This window comes from Lontra canadensis, unplaced genomic scaffold (assembly GCF_010015895.1).
Source record: "Lontra canadensis isolate GAN:19392208 unplaced genomic scaffold, GSC_riverotter_1.0 scaffold327, whole genome shotgun sequence".
Lineage (NCBI taxonomy): Eukaryota > Metazoa > Chordata > Mammalia > Carnivora > Mustelidae > Lontra > Lontra canadensis.
The window spans coordinates 1-23,990 of NW_022631321.1; the positions used below are offsets into that span (position 1 = coordinate 1).

The 23,990-nt window shown below is 46.2% G+C and overlaps 1 protein-coding gene across 1 annotated transcript in view; it reads right to left on the minus strand.

The window, feature by feature from the left end:
- Nucleotides 1–1,632: 1,632 nt before the first annotated feature.
- LOC116862784 (annexin A13) overlaps nt 1,633–23,990 on the minus strand; it is a gene marked incomplete at its 3' end in the record, with an annotated part of 50,930 nt that continues 28,572 nt past the window's right edge. Inside the window, exons 2-9 of the mRNA XM_032850179.1 lie at nt 23,117–23,192; nt 13,714–13,808; nt 10,330–10,500; nt 7,952–7,985; nt 7,540–7,619; nt 6,848–6,916; nt 6,329–6,430; nt 1,633–1,708 (exon numbers count right to left, since the gene is read on the minus strand). Of these exons, the coding sequence (XP_032706070.1) occupies nt 1,633–1,708; nt 6,329–6,430; nt 6,848–6,916; nt 7,540–7,619; nt 7,952–7,985; nt 10,330–10,500; nt 13,714–13,808; nt 23,117–23,192 (703 nt within the window). The remainder of the gene's footprint in view (nt 1,709–6,328; nt 6,431–6,847; nt 6,917–7,539; nt 7,620–7,951; nt 7,986–10,329; nt 10,501–13,713; nt 13,809–23,116; nt 23,193–23,990) is intronic.

The window sequence follows — 23,990 nt, forward strand, 5'->3', positions numbered from 1 at the left end:
CTTTCTTTCTTTCTTTCTTTCTTTCTTTCTTTCTTTCTTTCTTTCTTTCTTTCTTTCTTTTTCTTTCTTCCTTTTTGTTGAGGTAGTTTCTAATCACTTCTAAGTTTGCTACCACTGGAGTACAGTGAAGTCCTGCATTTCATGGTGCCCATCTCCAGGGATGTGGCCTGTCTTTCCCCTGTGCTCTCTTCATACTGGTTCTTTTTATCTTTACTGTAACCTAATCTCTTGGTTTGTGAGTATCCACCATGGACTTTAAGCTTCTTAAGAGCAGGAACTAGACCTATTTACCTCTGATCGCCACACCTGGGTTTGGTGCTAACTAACTGTTAAAGAATGGAATGGCTTTATTATTATTAATAATTTTGATAGTGGTTTATTGCCACTAATAATTAATATTAATGAAGATTAATATAATCTTCTGACTGAACTCTGGTATTTTCCTGATTTCATGGGTTGCAAGCACAGAAAGGATTCGGAGCCTCTGACTCGGGCCGTGAGTGGATCTCTCCATGCACTTAAAAGACTCATCTTTGAAGCCCTAAGGACGGTCGTCCATGTGTGTCAGTGTGGGTCAGGAACGACACCAGGGATGTTTAAGCCTCTGTACATCACAGTAGAGGTCCTGCTAATTTGAATGCAAAATGAGGATGGATTAAAAAAAAATCAATTGCTGACATTGTTCAAAAAAAATTTTTAGAACCCCCACAATAAAACAAAACAAGAAGCTTGGCAGATAGAGCACATTTTTTAACTTCCAGGGCTGCTTTTTCAGTTCTCCCTCTGCTGGGGATCTGTCTTTCCATTTCTTGTGCTATTTGGGATGGTGCCGTCAACTCCTCACCACAGGAGCATGGACAATGGACAATGCCTTCATTCCAGGGCTTGTAGAAAGGAAAAAGGAGCCTGCCAGACACAGTGCCATGCCCATCTTACTGCTATTTCCTGCCTATAGGCAACACCTGGAGAGAAGGTCGTGATGTTCACTTGGCACAGGAAAGGTCTGGTGTTCCTCCCCAGTCTTGCTAAAGAGACCTCATTCATTCTAAATATTGAAGGGAACCAAGTGGAAAAGAACACCCTCGAGCCATCAGGCATGGGCAAAAACTTGTTCATGGATTGGAAACCTGGCTGAAATACTTCATGCTCTCTGAGTCTAGACAATGGTCCCGGACTGTTGACAGATGCTTTTGTGGACCCACCATCTTAATGGGGCTGTCATGGAGGCTGTGGTGTATCCTGCCCAGATGCCCTCTTCAGGAGCAAGGCACTCATTCCAACTGCTACCTACTGGCTGCTCACGGGTGAGTCCCTCCCCAGGAATACTGCCCCCCTCCCCACCAAGGAGCTGCCTTACCCAGGGTTGCAAATGCTCCCAGTGTCTCCTGGTTGCTTATGTGGGGTGCAAAGATCTGGCCCCCTGGCCTCTGGGCCCCAGGGCTCCTTGGGGGGGGGGCAGCAAATCTCCCACCGCAGTTGTATCACACTCGCTCTCTCCCTTACCCAATGCTGCTTCGAAGTGTGGTTTCCAAGCTACTCCCTAAAATCTTCCAACATGCCAACCTCTGACTCCAAGTCTGGTTGGGACTGGCAGCCCAATCTAAGGCAGGGACTCCCCATGGTCTACTTTACCGAGAGTTAAGTAGGCCTTCTGCAGATTTCCTGACGTTTCTTCTTCAATGGCCTCTTCGATGTCTTTGTTGATGAGCTGGAGAGAAAACCAAAGGCCAGCTGTTATTCCAGGCTTTGCTTTTGGCTTTGGTACTCGTGGGGTCATTTCTCTACAAGAAGCACTGAACTCTTCCAATTTGGACATGCGGCTTTAAGGAACCTATCCAGCCCTGTGCCTTACATGGCTGGGGATGGTGGCCCCCATTTGAGTAGGGGCTCTCATGGCTGATGACTTTTGACCTCTGGGGGGTCAGATTTGACCCCAGTGAGGACCACTCCCTTGGCCTGTATGCTCATCTATGAAATTGGGAGTGGGAAAACAATGAATCTATACTTTACATCTTGGTAATAGTTAAGTTTCCAGGGTCGTTCTTAAAATTCTTAAAATTCTTTTCGCTTCCCATTTCCTAGGAGGCTGTCTGTGGGGGCAATCCTCTTACCCGTACTGTTCTCATCTCCCGTGTCCTGAACTGGGGACTCAGCCACCCACAGTCTGGGCGAAATACGCAGTGGGGACTGTGAAGTTCATCATAAGAACTTGGTCTGATGTTTCTGATAGAATGGGGCTGCCTGGGCTGGGAGCCAGAGGGCTGACCACATCAAAATGCCACTTTCCTTCACTCGGCGGTGATTCCAAATGATCCCGTATTCACCATCGGCCCACCTATCACTCTGCACACCATTCCACGTTAGGTTTCTTTCCAAATATTTACAGAAGCTAAAGTTCAGAGTAAATGGTGACGGTGTTTCAGGCAAGGACCACCGGGGCCAAACTCAGGGTAGGCAAATAAAGAGAAAGGAGGGCTCTTGGTTGGGTCTGGGGACATGCAGTTAAGCATTAAGAATACTGAAACTTCTTTCGTAGAAATTGTTTTTTGAGGGTGTGACACAATTGTGGTTCCGTAAATAATCGGGGTCCTTGAGGACACACTGGTGGGGTGTGTGTGGTTTATTCCGAAAACACAAGTGGATAAAATATTCTTGGCAAAGAAAGCACAGTAGAGGTAGGGGAGAGGAGGAGGGTTGAGATTTAATGAGGCCCTGGTGCTTGATCTCCTTGTCAGGGTTTGACATCTAGAGGGCTGGTGTGGGTGATGGACCTCGACGGTGGGGACTGGCTTGGGGGGCTTTCAGTCCTGTCCCTTCCTTAGCTGTCCCTAGACTCTCTTCGGTTTGCTGCAGGAGCTGGTATTTCGAAAGGGACTGGTTTCACTTTCCCACGCACAGGGTTCTCGTTCTGCAGACTGAGATTGCATTTCAAGAGGACATCTTGCTCACACAGGTCTGCATTTACTAAAAAAATAATTCTCACATTAAACCGCTTTCTGTTTCCATTGTTAACGCTGGGCCAGAATAGTGCATTACATTTTCTGCAGACTCTCAGTCATACAACAGATCAAAACAGGAAAGAAGCTGTTCTGGGGAGGTGGGAGAGGGCTTCTGTACCCCAGCCCCGGGCAATATTGCCGGGTTTCTGCTTTCTTCCAGCCTTTTTGTCACACAACTCCAGGGGGGCACTGCTCACCTTGCCCCCTCTTGTCTCCCTCTCTCCTGCCCACATCCCCCTCCTGGGAGCTACCAAGGCACCCCCAGGGGCTCCAGGGAACACAAATGGAAAACAATGGACTGGCTCAGGCTATTATGAATCTCTTTTGCAAATGGCAGGCTTTTCACTGCAGTTACTGGAACACTTAATTGTTAGGGGGCTCTTTAGACAGATAAGGTTTTCCGATCTTAGTACAAAACACAGAGCCTGGGTTGGATTCCAGACAAGCCTCCGAGGCCTCTAGTTACCAGGTAGTATGCCTGTTGGGAGATTGTTAGAAGAATAGAGGAGACATTTCTTTTCAAGCCGATTCACCCAAAGAGACAGCATTCCCACAGAAGAACCCTAGGCTCTCTGGCTTTGGCCTAAGTGATTAGAGCTAGAGGCTCTGGAACAAGCTTCAGAACACAGAGAGGTGAGGGGAGAAGAGGTGACAGGCATGGTGGGGACACAATGTGCCTGGGTCTGGGTATGTGTACCTACAATTTATACTGAGCCCTGTGTAGGGAACACACTTCTGCTTTTTTTTTAAGATTTTATTTATTTATATGAGAGAGAGAGCGTGAGAGAGAGAGAGAGAGAGAGAGAGCACAAGCAGGGGGGAGGAGCAGAGGGAGAGGGGGAAGCAGAGTCCCCTCTGAGGAGGAAGCCCGATGATGTAGGATTTGATCCCAGGACTTGGGATCATGACCTGAGCCAAAGGCAGACCCTCAACCAACTGAGCCACCCAGGGGCCCATTACTTCAGCTTTCTAACTATACAGTTAGAAATATATCTAAATTGAACTATATATTTCTAACTATACAGGCCTTTTGTGGTTGGTCAACTTTGGGACTGTGATGTTCTCGTGTGGTGTCTCAGAGAGGGGGAAGGTCTGTTAAATGGCGGGGCTTTCTGAGAGTGTCAGTAGTTAAGGCTCACAGTTGGAAGACAAAGAAAGGGTAAAACCCTAAGTTTTCACGCCAAAATAAAAATTCACCTCTATGCCAGGATGACCTATGCCACATAACATACTCCCGTGATCTCATGCTAGCAGCTTACTGATTTTAGCCAGAGACCCATGGGAAGAATTATGAACCAGGATCTTAAGATCAGGGGAAACTCACGAAAATCAATGAGAAAGATCAAGATGGATGATGTTCTGGGAAAGCTTTTGGAATGATGAATAGGTAATATGTTAGAGCTAGTTTCATGTAAAGAATCATTAAATCAGTAAATTATCTTATTGTCCATTTGAACTTTATTGGGCACTGACAGTTGCTAGTGTTTATTGAGCACCTACTGCATGCCAGGTACTATGCACTTTACTACTATTAACTCATTAATTAATTACTAATCCTATGAGGTAGGCACCATTATCATCCCTGTTTTACAGTTGGGGAAACTGAGGCACAGAATCCTTAATAACTTGCCCGAGGTCATATGGCTAATAGTCTAGAGCAGACCTTTTAAATTTTAACAACGCACCAGAATCACCTGGAAGTAGGACCCAAACTCCAGAGAATCTGATTTAGTAGGTCAAAGGTGGGGGCTGAGAATTTTCTCTCTCTCTTTTTAAATAAGAGAATTCTCATTTTTAACATGTTCTCAAGTGAAACTGATGCTGCTGTTTGGGGATTAATTTTGAGAACAACTGGCTTGGAGGGTATCCTTGCAGGTGGCCTGTAGTTCAAGTACACACACACATACGCACGCTCCCATGTACGTGTGTTTCCAGAGTGATCACCAATGGCAGCCATCCCCCGGAACTCCAGCCATGGCCCCAGCCATGTGGGAAGAAGGTGTAGGTCATGGAGAAGTCTTCTAGCTCAGAGTCTATATAGTTCCAGGAGCAGAGGCCAAGGGAGTGCAGGGTCAGCTGGCTTTGATCATGACTCTGGGCACGATTTGAAAGCAGAGGGCCTCAAGGCTTATATACAGTAATGATAAAATTCCTAAGCTTTATTGTCTTTTCATCTGCTGGCAACACACAGGAAACACTATTTCGAGTGAGGAGCGGCCAGCTCCAGCCGAGGTAGAGGCTGGGGCTGGGGAATCTTGTAGTTCTCGTCCACTCTCTGCTACTGGCTTGCTGTGTGGTCCTGATAAGTTACAGATGGCGCCTTACTCGTAACAAGACTTTCCTTGTCCAACAGTTGTAGGTAACAATGGCTGCTCAGCCTACATTACGTTGCACTATTGTTGTGACACTGAAATGAGACATGGGGCACAGAAGTGCTTGGAATGGTTAAAAGCACTCTCCAAGTATAAAATGGGAGACAGAAAATCTGACATTCCACAAAAAGGCTTCTTGCAATTAAAGATTGATTTTCAGGGTAGGACTCAGCACTAAATGCCTTGAGATAACGAACTCCTCTTCTTGGCTTAAAATTATCATTAGATAAAAAAAATAATTGTTATGAAAGTCATTTATACACATCTTTTCAGGAGCCTGTCTCTGAGGTAGATGCCATCTGTTGTGGGAGTGGCAGGCACGTTGTCAGCTCAGCTGTAAATTGGAATAATAATGAGAGAGAACGTTTGTGTGCCTACCACATGCCACGTACTATTCTGAGCCTTTTACTCGTATCTTATTTAACCCCAAAAAGAATCCTGGATGATAAGGATTGTAAGTAAAGTAAGGGCGTAAGTACAGTAAGGATGATAAGGATTGTGGTCCCTGTTTTACAAATGAGTACAGGGAGGTCGGGTCACCTACCAGTGATAGGACCAGGATTTGAACCTGGATGCTGACTCTAGGGCTTTGCTCCTCAATGTGGCTCTCCTCTGCTCGCCTGGTCTCGGTTGGAAAGCGGGGTTTCCCAACCTCGGCACTGCATTTGGGCTGGATAATTCTTTGCTGTGCTGCCCTGGGGGGTGTTTAGTGGCATTGCTGGCCTCAATCTACTAGATGCTATTAGTACAGCCTCCCCACCACCCAAGTGACACCCCGGAATGTTTCCAGACGTTCTCAAATATCCCTTGAGGTGGGGGAGAAGCCAAATCACTTCTGATTAAGCATGACTGTTGTCAGAGACCCCCCCCCCCCCCCGCAGTTCCTGATCCCTGATCTTCTTACAGAGATAAGAAGTTTTAGTGTGAACCCTGTTACCCTAGGACTTGTTTACTTACGATCTGGTAGGCTTGAAAGGTGGCACGTAATTGCTTGTGGCTCCTCTTGGCCAGGACTTCGGTGAAGGCGAGCTCGTCAGTGCCCCAGCGGCCTTCCCCTGCCTTGCGGGCCAAAAGCAAACATTCTGAAAAAAGCCTTTTGCAGGAAGACTGAGTATCCTGTTCTGTGACCAGGCCTCACTGGCAGGAAATTATAAAATATACACCGAATAGAAGTCAAGTTGATCGACGAAGCACTTGAGGCTTTCACCGCGAGTAGACTTCACATATTTATGTATATTATTCATGCCCTCCCTTGTTCCAAAGTGGATCTGATGTGGTCAACTCTGGAGTGCAGGAGTAGGAACAATTCTTAGGGTTTCACGAAGACCGTGTATATGAAGAACTATTTTAAAGATCATACTTATTTCTCAAGTAACTCCTACTTTCATGACATAAAGAGACATTTGCGGAAAATAGCGCTAATAAATTTTTAAAAAGAGAAAGAATGAGCTGAGGCCTGCTGGCCGGCCCACTTACATCATACAGATCTTTGGCATCCTGACCAGCTAGATCTTTGTCCACGTCATCTCCTTCATCACGATCAGCCTAGAGAAATTGACACGTTGTTATTAACTTGAGCTCCTGCTTGACCACAGAAGACAGAAAGAGAAAGTCCTGGAAAGCTGGGGGCCATCTCAGAGGGGTGGCGTGGAGGAGGTGGGAGCCCGGCAGAGCCACAGTGTTGCTCTTTGCTGCCATCTTTAGGGCACAACTGATTAACAGAGTAACTTCTGAGATGACACTTGGGTTTTCCTTCTTGTAGGAACCAGGGTCACTCACAAACCCCAGGACCTTGAAGCAGGCTGAAAGCACCCTCATAATGTCCCCTAGAGTGACTTCATGGGAAAGTTAATAGTGTTCCTTTAAAAGTATCACTTTTCATCTCTTTGAGGTTCCTGGTACGAAGAGCCCTGAGACTTGGTCCTGGAAGGTCCTGGAAGTCTAAGCTAAGTAAGCCCTTTGTGGCAGGCAGAATTCTAGGACGACCCTGAGCAGCCCAGCCTTGCATGATCCCCTGCCCTTGCATGGGGCTATTAAGACCTGTGAATGTAAGCTGTCGCTCCCATGATTGTGTTACATTACTATACAAAGGAAGTTTTGCAGATATTATTCAAGTAATAAGTTGAGTTGATCAAAAGAGAAGCTCCCCTTAGTGGGGCTGATCTTACCTGTAGCAGGGACACCAGAATCTTTTTTAGGTTTCCACTGGTATCAGCTTTGACATCTGATTCAAGGCTCCTGTCAAATACTTTCGAAGAAGAAAAAGGGAGGGGAGAAAGCAGATGATTTCTTTCCCAGAGGTGTTTTAAAAGGAATGTTCTGTAAAATTTATTTTTTTTTAAGTTTTTATTTATTTATTTATCTGAGAGAGAGCGAGCGACTGAGTGCACAAGCAGGGGGAGCAGCAGAGGGCAGAGGGAGAAGCTGACTCCCCGCTGAGCCAGGAGCCCGATGCAGGGCTCCCATCCCAGGATTCTGGGATCATGACCAGGGCTGAAGGCAGACGCCTCACCAACTGAGCCACACAGGTGCCCCAAAAGGAACATTCTTTACCCAAAGTCAGAACAAAAAGTCACTTACACCTTTGATAGGCTTCCTTAATGGCGATGATCTCCTAGGAAGAGTAGTAAAAGAAAAATCATTACTCCAAAGTCGGATGATCAGTAGGAACCACATAGAGGGAAGGGGCCGGAGCCTGACTCTGGACTCAGGATGCCTCTAGAACTTCCTCCAGAGAGAACCACGCCCTGGCTCAGGGGCCTGGGGCTGGCCTGGGTCCCTGGAGGTGTGAAGAAGCCCCTTGTGCAAACTTTCCAAGCCACACAAGTGACACGCGCACTCTCCTTAGTTAAAAGCAAAACTACTAGCGCCAAGCTCACATCTGACCACCACCGCCTCACCCCATCCCACGTCCCCATCCCCACTCCGGTCATCAGTGCCAGGAGTTCAGTGAGTATCTGCCCAAGGATCCGTCTTCCCCTTTGTACAGGGATGGATGCGCTACTGAAAATATATAGCATTGTTCCGTGAATGCGTTAGGAAAGTGCCATACTGTATATGTTGTTCTTTGACTTATTTTTTCACTCAGTAAGATGCCTTGGAGATCCAGCTCTGTTGATGCGTAGTCACCGGGTGGTTTTTCAGGGATACAAAATGTTCCATCCCATAATAAGCCACCGTTCATCCAGCCAACCTCCCGATGGCTGGACATTTAGGTTGTTTCCAGTTTCTCTCTACCCGAACAGGCTCCGTTCAGTCCACGGTATGCTGTGTGCAGGAGGGCAGGCCTCTCTCTAGAGTGTGGAGTGGGAAGATGTGCTTTTTGTGTTTCAATGACTCGCGCTGAGTGGCCCCTTCGGGGGCTGCCTCAGTTTACATTTAAGCCAGCTGTGTCTGAGAGCAGGCGTTCCCCCCAAAGCTTCACCAGGAAGCTGTTTAAGAGAGTCAGCAGGCAGCCGGGGGTGGGGGGGAGGTGGGGGCAGGGGAAGGTGAGGAGCTTGCAGGGACATGGGGGGACACAGGGGCTGGTGGGGGCTGGCCACTTGTGGCCATGCAGCTCTTCCCGTTCTCCTTCCAACCCACTGCCGGGACAGGTCTGAACCTGAGGGCTGCTCTCTCCCGACTTTTCTTCTCTCTATTGTCACATCTCCTGGATCCGGGGGGAAAAAGAGCTTGTTTGTTGTTTGAGAGCAGGGCTTGAAGGAAACTAGATTGAGGGGGAACCACATGTGGTCAAATAAGAGAAAAATAATGACTGGAACCTTGCCAAGGCAGGCTGCCGACTGACCCCATATTGGATGCCTCCTGTCTGGGACTGCGCTGTTTCCAGAAGGTGGGGGATGTTGAGTCAGGAACGCTGTGTAACTCCTGGACCAAACTGACAGCATCCTCCTTTGCTGACCCTTCCCCATGGGCTGGTCCTGAATGGAAACTCCCTGAAATGGAGGGTTTTTATTCTCTTGTGGAAAGAAGAGAAGTCCAGGGATGCTTAGGAAGGGGGTTGAGGCTATAGCTTGGAGCATGGTTGTGCTTCAAGAAACTTGCTGGACAGCACAGGCTGAGCAGAAGGAACCAAACCAGGGTTGTCTGCACTCAAGGCTTTGAAAACAGCATTTCAGCATCAGAGCTCTGTTGAAGCTTTTCCTTGCGGTCTGCTCCAAACGCTGCTTCTGTTTCCTAGCTGGAGGCTTCACGAATGTTTGGAATTTCTGCCATTTTCCTTGCTGTACTTCCCCACCCTACATGACGCGTGGTTGTGGAAGAGGGAAGGGGTCTCCGAATAATGATTTGTGGACCCGGTCTGCTCTTGATGAGTTCCCTGGGCCTAATGGCTTCTGGGACCAACAACAAGGCTTCTACCAAAACCTTCACAAAGGCTCTTTCCAGCTCCTGAAACAGCAGCGTGTGCCCAAGGGACGGGGGCGAGGTATGCTGAGAGAAGCAGAGGGAAACCTCCAGGAAGGTGCCGGCAGCCAGGAGCGGTGTCACTGGGATCCTTGTCTGCACCACCTGCCTCCGTGCCTCTTGGCAGTCCTACTTACACTCTATGCTAGATGACAACCGCGGACAAGGCAGCTGCACAAGCGCGCGTAGACCACGCATTGTGTTATTTGTGCCAGAAGACCTGCAAACCCAGGCTGGGAAGAGCAAAGTAGAATCTTGCCTCCTGCATATATAACTATGCACTCCTTTAAGAAAAACAAAAGCTACGTTGACACAGCTGTTCTGGAAGGATCTAGTCTGTCAAGCCAAGGGCAGCAACACCAAAACTGACAGCCAGAAGATTGGGAGAGAGATCTCTCCTGCATGGGACAAGCAGACACGTTTCTGTCTGGATGCTGGCTCAGCGCCCGAGTGGAATGCAGGGAATCGTTTTCCTTCTGGCTGCTGCCACCGTCTCTGACGGACACATGGATGCTCCCTCAGGGGCTGGGGCTGAGGGCTTGGCTGGAACTAACCTTATTGCTTCTTGTGCACAGGACCTCGATGAGCACCGCCTCATCTGTGCCCAGACCTTTCATGGCCTTTTGCAGTTGCCGGGCATCGTACTCGCTGGGGCGGTCCAGAAGGGCCAAGGCTGTCTTCTCGAAGTTGCCACTCAGTTCACTCTCGAACACCTCCTCCAGGTCCTGTAGGAAGACAGCAAGAGCCCTGACTGGGGAGTGGCCCAAAGCAGAGGGACAGGTGTTGCTCTCCCCTCTGCATGGCCTCAGGGTCAATAGGAAAACTTCCATGGACACTTAGGGAGGGGAGTGAGGGGACAGAGCTCTATTGGCTTGAGTGACCTGCTCTGGAGGACACTGGTGGCAGTCACCTTCCTAGCCAGAGACTTCCTATCCGTTTTGTCCCGGGACTGGCAGAGAGGCAGAGAAGATCCCTTGCTTAAGGCTAACATTTGCTGGACATTTTAGGGTTCAGAAAGACTTCTCCCTGATCTTCAGAACAGCCCCAGCAGGAGAAGGATTGGCATTATTCCCATTTACTGACCTTAAAAAAAATGAAGGACTTGCCCCCAAACACTTGTTCGACTAGAAAGGACTGAACTCTGGGTTTGTTATCTCTAAGGGGGGGTCAGATCCTTTGTCACCCAAATGGGAATGGGTTTGAGAGTGAAGGGGCAACAATAAAGTAGCCATCCTTGCAGGCGCACAGCAGGAATAACGGGGACCGTCCTGAGCTCACTACATGTCGTCGCTTTGGTTAGCTTGTTAAACCTGAACAGGAGACACGTGCGGAAGCACTCAGGTAGGGAGAAGAAACGAAGTATGTGAAATGCCCACTGGTATCTGTTTTCAGCAAGTGTCCATCATCATGGGTATTTTCTGGCAAGTGCCTCTTATTATAGGTAAACTGCCTGCTCCTACCAGTGTCTCTCTGACGTGATGGGTTAATGATGAAAGGGACAAGACTTGGTATTCAGTCTAACTAGAGTCGCCGGTGCCCCCAACGTCAGTGAAGGACCTCAAAGCAGGACCTCCCTATCCAGATGGAGCCCTGTGGGTCAGACCAGCGGGGTGGGGGAACCCCTGGAGCAGCTAGCATCTTAGGAACCCAAATCACAGCACAGAGTGGGTCTGGCCACTTGGCAACGCGGCATGATGGCTAACGACATGGTCACAGCAGCCGCGTGACTTTGGAAATGTATTTTCGCCAACTGTCCGTTTCCTGCTCTGGAACATGGGGGGATAATAAGACTCCCTCCTTAGGGTTTTTGGGAGAAATAGCAGAGACAATCTGTATAAAACCCAAGCACAGTGCCTGGCACACTTTAAATGTTCAGTGAGTGAGTGTTATTATTATTCCGTGCTGCAAGGAACTTTCGAAGAATGGACTCATCAGCTCTTTCTCACATGAACCTCTGAGCTCTGCGCCTGGGAGAAAAACCTCGAAAACTTTGTCTTATGGGATCTGCAGTCTCATGAGGGGGCATTACAGTGGTATTACTGTATTACTGGTATTACTGTCTCTGTCTTAAGGCTCCGTCTAATGCTGCATCCCGGGAAGGCAGGCCTGTGGTCAGTGCCCCACAGTGTGGACCCACCCGAAGACTGGACATGACTTTCAGGCCAGACGGCCATTGTATAGAACTGGAGGGGAGAGAAATCCCAGCTGCCTACTCTTCCAAGCCACAAGCACGAAAACAAATTCCTGTGTGTTTACATTCTGTTTGGACACAGAAGCTGGCTCGGGATATCTTTGCTCTAATCCTGGTTTTCCTGCTCACTAGCTGTGTCACCTTAGGGTGCGTGTTCTCTTTGGAACTCCGTTGACGGGGGGACCTAGATTGGTCCCTTGCCAGGGTCTTTGAGCTTCAGATGTTGTGATTCCAGACCACCTCCTTGGCAGTCCCAGCTGTCTGAAGCAGCCGTGAACTGGTGCATAAGTAAATGATGGGCACGTGTTGGTGTTGCAAAGTTTGAAGCTGGAAACGCCCAACTGACCTTTAGCAAAGCCCCTAAGTCCTCACCTCGAGCTTATTTACTCTGCTTTACCCTCAGGCTTAAGAAGCCTGAACTGACTTTCCATGAGGGCAGGGTGGGAGGTAGACGGGGCACACGAGAGGCTGCTATGGTTAGGCACGCCGACGAGGATGAAAGTTCAATGTCATTCAACTCCGTTCCATGCAGCTGAACTTACTTTGGTAAGTAATTACCAAAGTAAGTAAGTAAGTAATTCACTTACTTTGGTCAATGTTTTCAAGGAATGACATTGACAAGCCCGACCGAGAGGAGAGTTGCGGAGAAACTGTAAAAGCACAGCCATCTGGGCCACATAGTGCGGAAAGAAACAGCTCCTCTCATGGCAATGGGTTCTTTAGGAGTGGACGCTGGCCCCGGACTCAAAAGAGTGGGATTGGACTGTCGGCTATTTTCCTTACTAAACATGTGATTTTGTATGAGTCATGTATGCAGAGGAGCTGCAAGTTTCCTCTCTGTAAAATGGAAACAGTCAAACCTAGAATAGCTTCCTTTTACTGACAGGTGCTGTTATTAGGCTGGCTGATTCTCTCAGCAACCTGGGAAGAAAGGTAAATTACCATTTTCATTCTGTGTGTGAGGACACCAGGGTCTAAAGAGATTGTTGCCTGCCCAGTGTCAAGTAAGTAAGAAAACCCATTTCTCTACCTATTTATACATAGAGGGATTGAAACTGTAAAGGTTTTATAAATATGGATTCAAATATAGCATAATGATCAATATTCATTTTGTATGCTAATAATTCTAATGACATTAGGAAAAGGTTAAATTGTGTCCATCCCACATTAATAAAGAAAACAGAAATCCTAATGCATACTTAAAGATTTCTATATGTAACACATCAGCAACAACAAAAAGAAGGAAGAAAAGAAACATGAAAAAAGAAAACACGTGTTCATGTTTAATGAAATGGAGGTTTGTGTTTTGTTTGCTTTTTTTTTTTCTAGTTTTCTGTCATAATCACTTATGAAGAATGAATCATTCTTGAAGATCAGTGAATAGATGAAGAATTCTTGTATGAAGACCCACCTGTGAAAACCAGGTCCCAAGTCCCTGGCCTATCTGTATGGTAATAAGTAGAAATGGTCCAAATGAGTGGGAAAATGACAGAGGGATTATAGAATAAGGAAGTCGATTTTCAGAAAGGGTTTAGGAATACTGATTCTGTAGGCTATTAAGTTAACAACACAATTTCAGTTTTTCTGTAATCAGTTAAAATTGTAAAGAGTAGTTTCACCTTGTTTTCTCTTGAGCTAACTCGGTAAAGCTTTAAAGATATTCTCTGCTGCCTTGGGAGTGTAGAGCAAGCAGAGACCGTCTAGGCCAAGGCTGTGTGTGCCTGCTTGCAAGGACCCTTGGAATCACCTTGCCATACGTTGCCTTGTACTTCTGCTTGATTTGTTGCCTCTCATCAGATGTCCTGCTTGATAATATCTCAATGATGGCTGGTTCATTGGTTCCTAAAGTGCAGGAGAAAGACACAAGGCCAAGAGTGAGTAAGAAAGAAGATGGAGGGGCGCCTGGGTGGCTCAGTGGGTTAAAGCCTTTGCCTTCAGCTCAGGTCATGATCCCAGGGTCCTGGGATCAAGCCCCGCATTGGGCTCTCCGCTCAATGGGGAGCCTGCTTCCCCCTCTCTCTGCCTGCCTCTCTGCCTACTTGTGATCTCTGTCAAATGAATAGATAAAATCTTTAAAAAAAAAAAAAAAGAAAAGAAAGAAGATGGAGGTTGATTTTGGTTAATTCTCAGGAAGCTAGGACCGTGGTCAGAGGTTCTGGGGGGAACTTAGATGGACCCTTCAGCATTAAAATCTTGTGGAGAAGTGTATTCTTTTCACTCACTAGAGAAATATCCATGGAGGCCTCACATTGTGTGAAGCACGGTGCTGGGCATTTTAGGAGAAAGAGGAACGGGTATGGCCTTAATTTCACTCCTAGGTATATACTCAAGAAAAATGAGAACAAACGTCCACACAAAACTTGCACAGGAATGTTCACTGCTGCATCATTCATAATGGCTAAAAGGTGGAAACATCCTGAATGCCCATCAGTAGACAAATGGATGAACAAATGTGGTATGTCTAAACAACAGAGCATTATTTGGCCAGAAAAAGGAATAAAGTAGTGATATATGCTACAATTCGAATGAACCTTGAAACATCCTGCTAAGTGAAAGAAGGCAGTCACGGAAGACCACACATTATGTTATTCCATCCCTACGAAAGTGTGGAATAGGGAAATCTATAGAGGCAGAAAGTGGTGTGTGGGGATGGGATGGGTAGGGGGTAATGAAAGAGTAGGAGGTTTCTTTTTCAGGTGATGAAAATGTTCGAAATTGACTGTGGGGATGCTTTCACATATCTGTAAATATATTAAAAACCACTGAATTGTACACTTTGAATGGGTGAATTGCACGGTATGTGAATTTATACCTCAGTAAAACTGAATAATCTCAAAAAAAAAAAAGGTGTGGTCTGTTCCTTGGTCTCCATGTACTTCAAACTGAATGGAAAAGATTAAAATATAGGCCCTTGGGACACCTGGGTGGCTCAGTGGGTTAAGCCTCTGCCTTCGGCTCAGGTCATGATCCCAGGGTCCTGGGATCGAGCCCCGCATTGGGCTCTCTGTTCAGCAGGAGGCCTGCTTCCTCCTCTCTCTCTGTGATCTCTGTCAAATAAATAAATTTAAAAAAATAAAATAAAATATAGGCCCCGATTGCTACAAGATCAAGTCCACCTATAACCCTGTCCATCTCAAGAAAGAAGTCCTAATGAAGGTTTTTCCCGCTCTGGGGGTTTTGCGCGGCATCATGGGTAGTTGCCTCTTTAAACTTCTGACTATTACATCTTTAAATTACACTTTTTCTAAAAAGTTTTTTTTTCCTGATGCTCAAAGCAGTGCATACTCATTGTGGGCAACTTAATCAGTACCAAAACCTATAATGAATAAGAAAGAGGAGGAGAATATTCTTTTTAGAATATCCATAGAGACAGGGTTGGAAAAATGCTCCAGGTACTGAAGGTATGGGAATGAGAAAATGGCAAACCCTGAATTACATTCTTCAGCCCGGATTCATATAAGGCCTCTTCCTTTACTGACTGTACGATATATATATGTATATACATATACATACACATATATACATACATGCATACACATTGACACACCATTGACGTTGAATAATACAGGGGTTGGAGTACCAATTCCCCTTGCAGTAGAAAATTCATGTATAACTTGTGAGTCTCCAAAAACATAAGGATTTAAGTAATAGTCTACTGTTGACCAGAAGGCCTACTGATAACATAAACAGCCCATTGACATATTTTTGTATGTTTTGCGTATCATATATTATATTCTTACAATAAACTAGAGAAAAGTAAATGTTACTGAGAAAATCATAGAGAAAACACATTTATAATACTATCAAAAATCTGCATATAAGTGGACCCATTCAGTTCCAACCTGTTGCTCAAGGGTCAACCATATATGAAGATCTCACTAAGACATTAAACACATGATTTTGCTGACATTTTGCAAAGGACAGGGGCTGAATGAGTTGATTAAAAGAAAAAATGCTATGTTTCTATTACTCAGATTGATCAAAATCATGGAAGGTGGTAGCTGAATGATCGAAGTTTGAAAGCCTGTTACAGAATGTCGACTCTGGCCACAAAGAGTCGGTGAGAGGGCCACATGAGGACGGAGGAGAGGAGAGATGTGTCTCTAAACCCAGAAACAGCTGAGGCCACCAGAAGCAGAGCAGAAGCCTGGGGCAGGTCCTTCCTAGTGCCTTCAGTGGGGAGGACGGCCTGCCATCTCCTTGACCTCAAGGCTCTGGCTTCCAGGACTGGGAGACAGTAGGTCTCTGCTATTTGAAGCCATGTGGTTACTGGTTCTCGTTATAGCAGCTCTAGGAAACTCATACACCTGCTACCCTCAGCAGCATCTTGAGATTTCAAGAAAGCAGCCCCAAACCCTCTCTTCACAACCAGCGTCTGGAGAGTCCTACATTGGCCTGTTCCCACTCCTACTCCTGATGACCGCTCCCTATGACCTGCATGGGTTTGGTCACTTTTGAAGGGACCTGAATTAGTTGAACTTGTGTGATCACTCCTACCCAGCTGAGCGATCAGAATCCACAAGGAACAAGAGGTGGTAGATGCCTTTGATGCCTTTTGGTGAAAGGAGTAGGGGGAAGACAAATCTGGGCCATGAGTGTGGGGAAGGTGCAGAAGTGGGGGCATCACTGTAGAGAGGGGCAAGGGACTAAAAAGACTCTCTTTCTGTCTTTGCTGGCAGGGGCTTAGGAGTTTTACCCGTGTCTCGCCTCGGGCACCGTCCCCCTCAGCAGCACTTGGGGAGACGGGGATAGGAGAGCCACGGGCCGGTCCTGGCAAGCCACTAGCTTTGTGTCCTCAGACTGTTCATGTAGTCTCAGGGATTAGTTCCACCTGCACAACTCTGGGAAGACCTAGCTGTTTGATTCCAGCTGGAGAAACAGAAAATTCTAGGATGAGCTCACCTATGAGAGAGTGGTGATTAATCACCACCTAGTTCTGGGTCAGTTCGAGTGCTGTTACTGATGTTGTTCCTCTGAATTTTTTCCTGCAGCTCCACCTTGGTGACGGGTATCCAATTACTTGCTCTGTAACTTTTCTTTTTTAAACTTCTGAGTGCCAGAAATCCACTTTAGAAGGGATTTCTTTTTCTCACAAAGCTCTCCTGAATCAGCCCCTTTATTTCTATGAGGACGGCTCCTGCCTGGGTCGAGGATCTGTGCATCTCAGACTTGGCTCCCTGCCGGTGTCACCCCTGGAAGGAATCATCCTACTTTCACCTGGGAAGGTGGCCTTTCCTACTTCCCAGGTGGCCCATCACCAGCCTGTGCCAGCCAGGAATCTGGGGCTTCTCCCTGGCTCCCTCTTTCCCCTCACCCCATATCCAACTAGTTACCATTAAGATCTCACGATTCCACATCCTTGGTATCTCTCAGACCCACTCATTTCTCTTCAGCTTCACCTCTGTTGCATTGCTCAGCACAATCACGGATACCCAAAGGGGGTTCCTGCGTTACACACACCTTTTCCAACCAGCATTCACTAGCCCCAGAACATGCTTCCTTATGAGCAGCTCGCCTGCTCATTCTTCTGTATCAAAGTTATAATATCAGGCCCTTCAAATCCAGAATAGAGTCTCAACGCTTCCGTAGGGCATATGAGGCCTTTTGGAGTCGCTTCTACTTGCCTTTCAAAGTCACGTGCCTCCCGTCCATCCTCTCCCAGCTTCTCCATAAACCATGGGCAACTGTGAGAACAAGCAACACTTCCTTTCTCACCTCTGGGTCTTCACATGGGATCTTCCCTCTACCTGGGACATGTCTTTGACCCTCACCTTTGCTCCCACTCCTCCTTTAGGATTCAACTCAATGCACTTACTCAGAACAGATGAAGCATTCTGCCTTCTGTGTCCCTCACGTGGCCATGGGACAGGGTGGTTCGCTCACTGCTGTACCCACATAGAAACCTCTCAGTATTCATCAGACAAGTTGTTGAATGAGTGGATATTTAAATGCATGCAATGAATGAATGAATGAATGAGTGAGTGAATAAATACTTTTGGATAGCGTTCTGAAGGACCTTGTCTCTGCATTGGTGTAAGCGGCATGGGCCACTTGGGTGGGCTCTTTGGAGGAAAGAAACTGGAAATCTTCTACTCTGATGCCAGAGTCAACCCATATCTGGATAATTCAAGAAAGTCAAATTTTTTAAAATAATGTTTTTTAGATTTTCCTTCCTGGAATGCTGTAGAAAGTGAGACCAGGGACCAAAGCCGTTCTGGGATGGCTCAGCAGGAGCCTGGAGCTTGGGGGAAAACCTGGAAATTACCAGATTTCCCTCAAGCCCTTTGAATCTGGGTCTCAGGTTTATCCTGGGAGCCTTTCCCACTACCCGACCAAGGAGTGATTTACTGAACAATGACCTCATTTTACATTTCATAATATGTGTGTCATATAAGCAGTCTGTGCTGCTGAACAATTTCCTGTAAACATTTACAATGGTTTGAGGCACTGGGGCCAGGCTCCAGTGGTTCTGGGAAAGACTTCTTAAAAACAAGAAGGAACCTCAGCCCTGCCTGTGCATCAGACACTGAAGGGTAATTAAACAGTAGAGGTCAGGCCCAGGGTGATCGGCCTCCTCGATTTTGCTCTCCCAGCAATTTTCTGGGAGGAAACTGAGCTGAGTTCCAGCAGGAGGGAGGCCGTTGAGTTTGAAGTGCCCTCTGCTTCACACCCGGGTCCCGTGTGCCACATGAGGGATCTGGGAGGCATGCTGTGGGCGGGGGCTCGGCTTCCCAGTCCCTTGGTGTCTCTTTTGCAAATGGGGGTGTAGGGAAGGTAGAGGAAGCCATGAGTGGGAGAACCTTGTCTGCCAGGAAGGTCACTGCTTTTCACTTGCCCACTGTATTCATTTCCTGAGGCTCCCATAACAATTACCACAAACTCTGTGGCTTAAAACAGCAATGTATTAATACCCTCATGACTCAGAGGCCAGAAGTCTAAAATCATGATGTCAGCACGGCCACACGACCACCAGAGGCTCTGGGGTTAAATCTGTTCCTCGCCTCTTCCAAATTCCAGAGGCTGATGGCAACCCTTAGCTCAGCTTCTGGAATATTACTCCATGCTCTGCTTTGGATCCACATGGCCTCTCCCTGAGTGTCTGCTTCTCTTCTGCCTCTTTCTCTCATTCTTCTTTTTTAAAAAATTTATTTATTTATTTAAGTAATCTCTACATCCAACATGGGACTCGAACTCACAATGCCCACCATCAAAATTGCATGCTCCACTGACTGAGCCAGTCTTTCCCTTTTAAAGACACTTGTCAATGGATTCAGGGCCCACCCACGTAATCCAGAAGGGCCTTCTCAAGGTCCTTAACTTAATTACATCTGCAAAGACCCTTTTCCCAATTAAGGTCACATTCACGGGTTCTGGGTGCACATATCTTTGGGGGGAGCACCATTCCACTGAGTCCACCCACAGTGATGCAGAACAAAGGCCGCTCAAGGGCGGGCCTCCTCGCTGCTCATACTGATCTGCTGGGCTTTATGGGGATTTTGGGTCTGAATTTATTGTTTGAAAGGAGCAGGCTAGCATGTAATGAGGCCCAAAGACGTGCTGAGCACAGTGCTGCCTCCTTATCCTCAGCCCCTCTCTGTAATGAGGCATGATTAGCCCCATTTTGCAGTTGAGAAAACTAAGGTCATGGCATCAGTAGGCACCTGGGCAAGGCCTCAAACCCAGGTCTGAGGTTCATTCCCATGCCTGGTGAGAGAAAGAGAGTTGGGCTTGGGATCACAAGATCTGAGTTCTAGACCCAGCTTCCCTCTAGTGTGGCTTGAGAAGTGTTAACTGGATTATGGATGGACTTTGCTCCCCAAAGTGCAGTCCTAGGACTCGTAGGACAAGCAACACCTGGGAACTTACTAGAAATGCAGGATCTCAGAAACTGCTTAGAACTACCAGTTTGAACCTGCATGTGAACACCCAGTGAGAAGTCGTGAACTAGAACTAGGGTAAACTCCATGGCAGCTTTTCCTTCTGGAGCCTCTTTCTGTGTTTCTTTGAGGGAGAATGACAAGCATCCTGTTACATTTCAGAAAGGATAATGGGTGCGGGGTCCACACTCTCTCAGGTTTAAGACATTCTCCTCAGAAGGGCCAGCAGAGGGACACGGAGTTCTAAGAGGAAGGCCCGACAAAGAGTGTCAGTGTAGGGAGGAGGATAAAAGGTTGCTCTGGGTTAACCAAGACCCAGACCACACACATAGTCAGGACCTAGGAAAGGAAGGGCACCAAAGAAACAAGGAAATTTCTAAGTTTTATGTGATTTGGAAAAATCAAATATTATTTTAGGATACAGCATTCTTATTTTGAATCCTGTAGGATTAGTGGGTGGGGAGTGCACAAAATCTTTTTGATTGAGTAGGGCCCCTAGATCCACTCTGCCTGTGGCTATGGGGAAATGAAGTATGGCTGGATCAAGTTGAAATGTTTTGTAAGTGTAGAATCCACACTATCTTTTGAAGACTTAATGCGAAAAAAAAAAAAGGTTGTCAAATATTAATAATTTTTAGATTGTTGAGATTATATTTTTGATACAGAATTGACTTAGCTAGTGTATATTATTAAAATTAATTTCATCTGCTTTTTAAAATTTGGCTTCTCAAAAATTTAAAATGATTTATATCATTCACCTTTGTGGCTATGGGACAGTATGACCCTAGACATGTGAAGCCAGCCCTGGCAGGTCTTAGATATCAATGAGATGGTTGCATGGTCCTGCAGACAAATCTTTCCAGTGATGCAGTTTTGCTTTGGCTTGGCACTTTTGGGGGTGGGGGGGATGGGTGAGCCTGGTAGTGGGTATTAAGGAGGCACGTATTGCATGGAGCACTGGGTGTGATGCATAATTAATGAATCTTAGAACACTGAAAAAATAAAATTAAATAAAAAAAAGATTTATTTGTTTGAGACAGAGAGAGAGAGGGAAAGGGCAGAGGAAGAGAGAGAATCTCAAGCAGACTCCCCGCTGAGCACAGAGCCTAACATGGTGCTTGAGCTCGTGACCTGAGCCAAAACCAAGAGTCAGATGCTCAACTAACGGAGCCACCCAGGTGCCCCTGGCTTATACTTTTTAATAGAGGTTGGAATTCTAGAATTCTAGACCTTCAACCAAATCATAGCTTTCCAAGATGGCCCTAGTTTCCAATCACCCTATCCTCATTTCCCAACTCTGTGACCGTGGGCAAGATATTTAACCTTTGAGTCTCAGCATTCTCATCTGTTGGACCATTAGAAGACAGCTTTACAGATTTGTTGAGAAGGTTACACAAGACGACCTGTGTGCAGTGCCCAGCTTAACACTTGGCACGTGGAAGGCGCTCTACAACAGTAATCAGCACAACAGTAGTCCCACCTTGAAGCCATATCCAAAAAGGAGAAGAAAACACTGGTTTTGGCATTCAGCAGGTGCTCCATCCGTGCTTTTTGAACTTAACTCACTATGTGGCGAAGAATGTGGAGACGTATCATTGAGTGCAGCTGAATTATGTCCACACCCACTTCACTCCTGTCTCCAACCCACATCCAGGTGTCAGGACCTCACTTGAGAAGCAGCAGGGAAGCACCTGTGGGTCTAGCTCAGCCACTCAGCAAGACTCAGAACTATAAACATCCTGCCATTTCCAGGCAAACATGGCTCCTGGCAGCTGTTGTCCAAATACAACATAAGCCAGGTCAGGACATGAGCAAGAAGCAGATCCTCTCTGCTGAGCTTTCTTCTTCTTCTTCTTCTTTTATTATTTTATTTTATTTTATTCATTTTGACAGACAGAGATCACAAGTAGGCAGAGAGGCAGAGAGAGGAAGGGAAGCAGGCTCCCTGCTGAGCAGAGAACCCGACTTGGGGCTCCATCCCAGGACCCTGAGATCATGACCTGAGCCGAAGGCAGAGGCTTTAACCCACTGAGCCACCCAGGTGCCCCTGCTGAGATTTCTTCTGGTGCCCTCCCCTCCCAAACCAAGCAAGCTAGTTGTCATCCTTCATTTCTAGCTCCCTCTCCCTCTGATTTACTCAAGAACCCTCACTATGTAGAAATCCCTTTTCCACTTTCGTACTAGACCTTCTCCAACCCCTACCCCCTTGGAACTTCTCCAGCATTTCTTGGGCAAGACGGATTATTTTATATTCATGTAGTTCCTTATATTGAAGCAAAATATCTCTTTTTAGAACTTCTGCTATGGATCCCGGTTCTTTCTCTGGAGTCACACAAAGAATTTATGGCCATATTTGTTCTACCACAATACTCATTCTTAGGGAAGTAAATCTTCACTGATTTACTTCTAAGTAAAAAATCTAGCACTTGTTTTTGCAAAACAATATGCCAAGTGAAAGAAGCCAGATGCAAAAGGTCACACGTTGCATGATTCCATTTATATGAAATGTCCAGAATGGGCAAATCTATAGAGACAGAAAGAGGACTATGATTGCCTGGGACTGAAGGGAGGAGGGGTTGGGGAGTCACTGCTAATAGAAATGGCCTTTTTGGGGGGCCACTGGAAAAGTTCTGGAATTAAAAATGATGTTTACCGATCCTGTGAATATACTACAACCCAGGTTTCTGGGATTAGAAATGTACTTCCTCCTTGGGTTTCAAAGCCTCTCCTCATGGCCATATTTCAAGATGCTCTCCCCTTCATCTCACCTTGTTACTGGGGTTACCTTCTTCCTGATCTCTTTCTTTGTCTCTTATTCTTAGTCATGCACTTACCTTAGGCATCAATGTAAACGGCTTCTCTGGTCTTGACCTTGGCCACAGTTTTATGTTTACTTGGTCTACTTCTAGATGCAGTTCCCAGATCCCTAATCCATATTTCATCAGTCCCTATTTCCTACCACCTTTCATGAAAGAGATCAGAGGGGCTTGGATGACATTAAGATTGCATGCTTACACTTCCCATGAAGTTTCTTCCACCTCAAGGTCAAATTCAATGTCATAGTATCCAATTTTTAACTATCATGTTGAATCTTGAAAAGCATTAGGATCTGGTTATAGTTTGGAGATCTTTTACAAAGAAAACGCTAGAAGTAATTAACTTGGGTTGCTTGGAATGCACAAGGTCATCTTTCTAAGATCATGGGAAAGTTAGACATGAGATCAAATTTAATCAACTTCTAAAATAAGTTAAAAAGCAAAATATATTTCATACCCATTCCTTTACAGGCTTTGTTCAGCTTTTTGGCATCCCGATCCACATCAAAACCCTGATGACTCCTTGCTTTGGCCTGGAGAAAATAATTGAAAAGGTTAGTGGACAATGTAGGCATTCTTGAATTATCTCTGAATGACACTGGTAGCTATTTGAAAGATGAAGAAGTCATCCAAATGAGGGACCAGCTGCCACTTTACACATGGTGCATGTGGAAATCAGCTGGGGAAACTCTGGCCTCAGAGAGATGACTGGTACTCCTTGGAGCCAGCTGGCCTTGGATGACCACTGAGAATGGGTCCCTCTGTTTGTAAGGACAATCAGCCCGAGATGAGATGTTTTGACATCAATCCTACCTTTGTGTGACTGCCTCTGAGACAGAGAATAATACAGTGGGTCAATGTCCTGGAATGCTAGTTCTCCTCTTTTGCCATGAGACACAAATAAGTCTAGGGAATAGTGTTGCCAGGCAGAAGCCAGGGTTCTAGATCTTATCACAGAAGCATCTGGTGACCCAGACTAAAGCTTTGCTATCCACCCAATGAGAGACCCAGTATTTAGTTTGCAAGACATACCTATGGGCCGGCAATAGCAGAGTTACTGGTTTTTACTGTTCTTTGGGGAGAGAATGTTCTGTTTATACACTAAGCTAGTGTTTCTCAGACTTTGGTCATTGGTATAATACATGCATAAATTTGTCCACAGCTATCAAAGTCTACATTATTATTATTTGGTTATTATTTTTCTTTCAGCTGACCTACTTGGTTTTTACTGAAAGTTATTTTAAAAAGGAAATCTATTAGCACTAAAATGGAAAAACAGTATTGGTTGCCCAAATGAAAGAGCAACATAAAAATAAATGTGTCACATTATC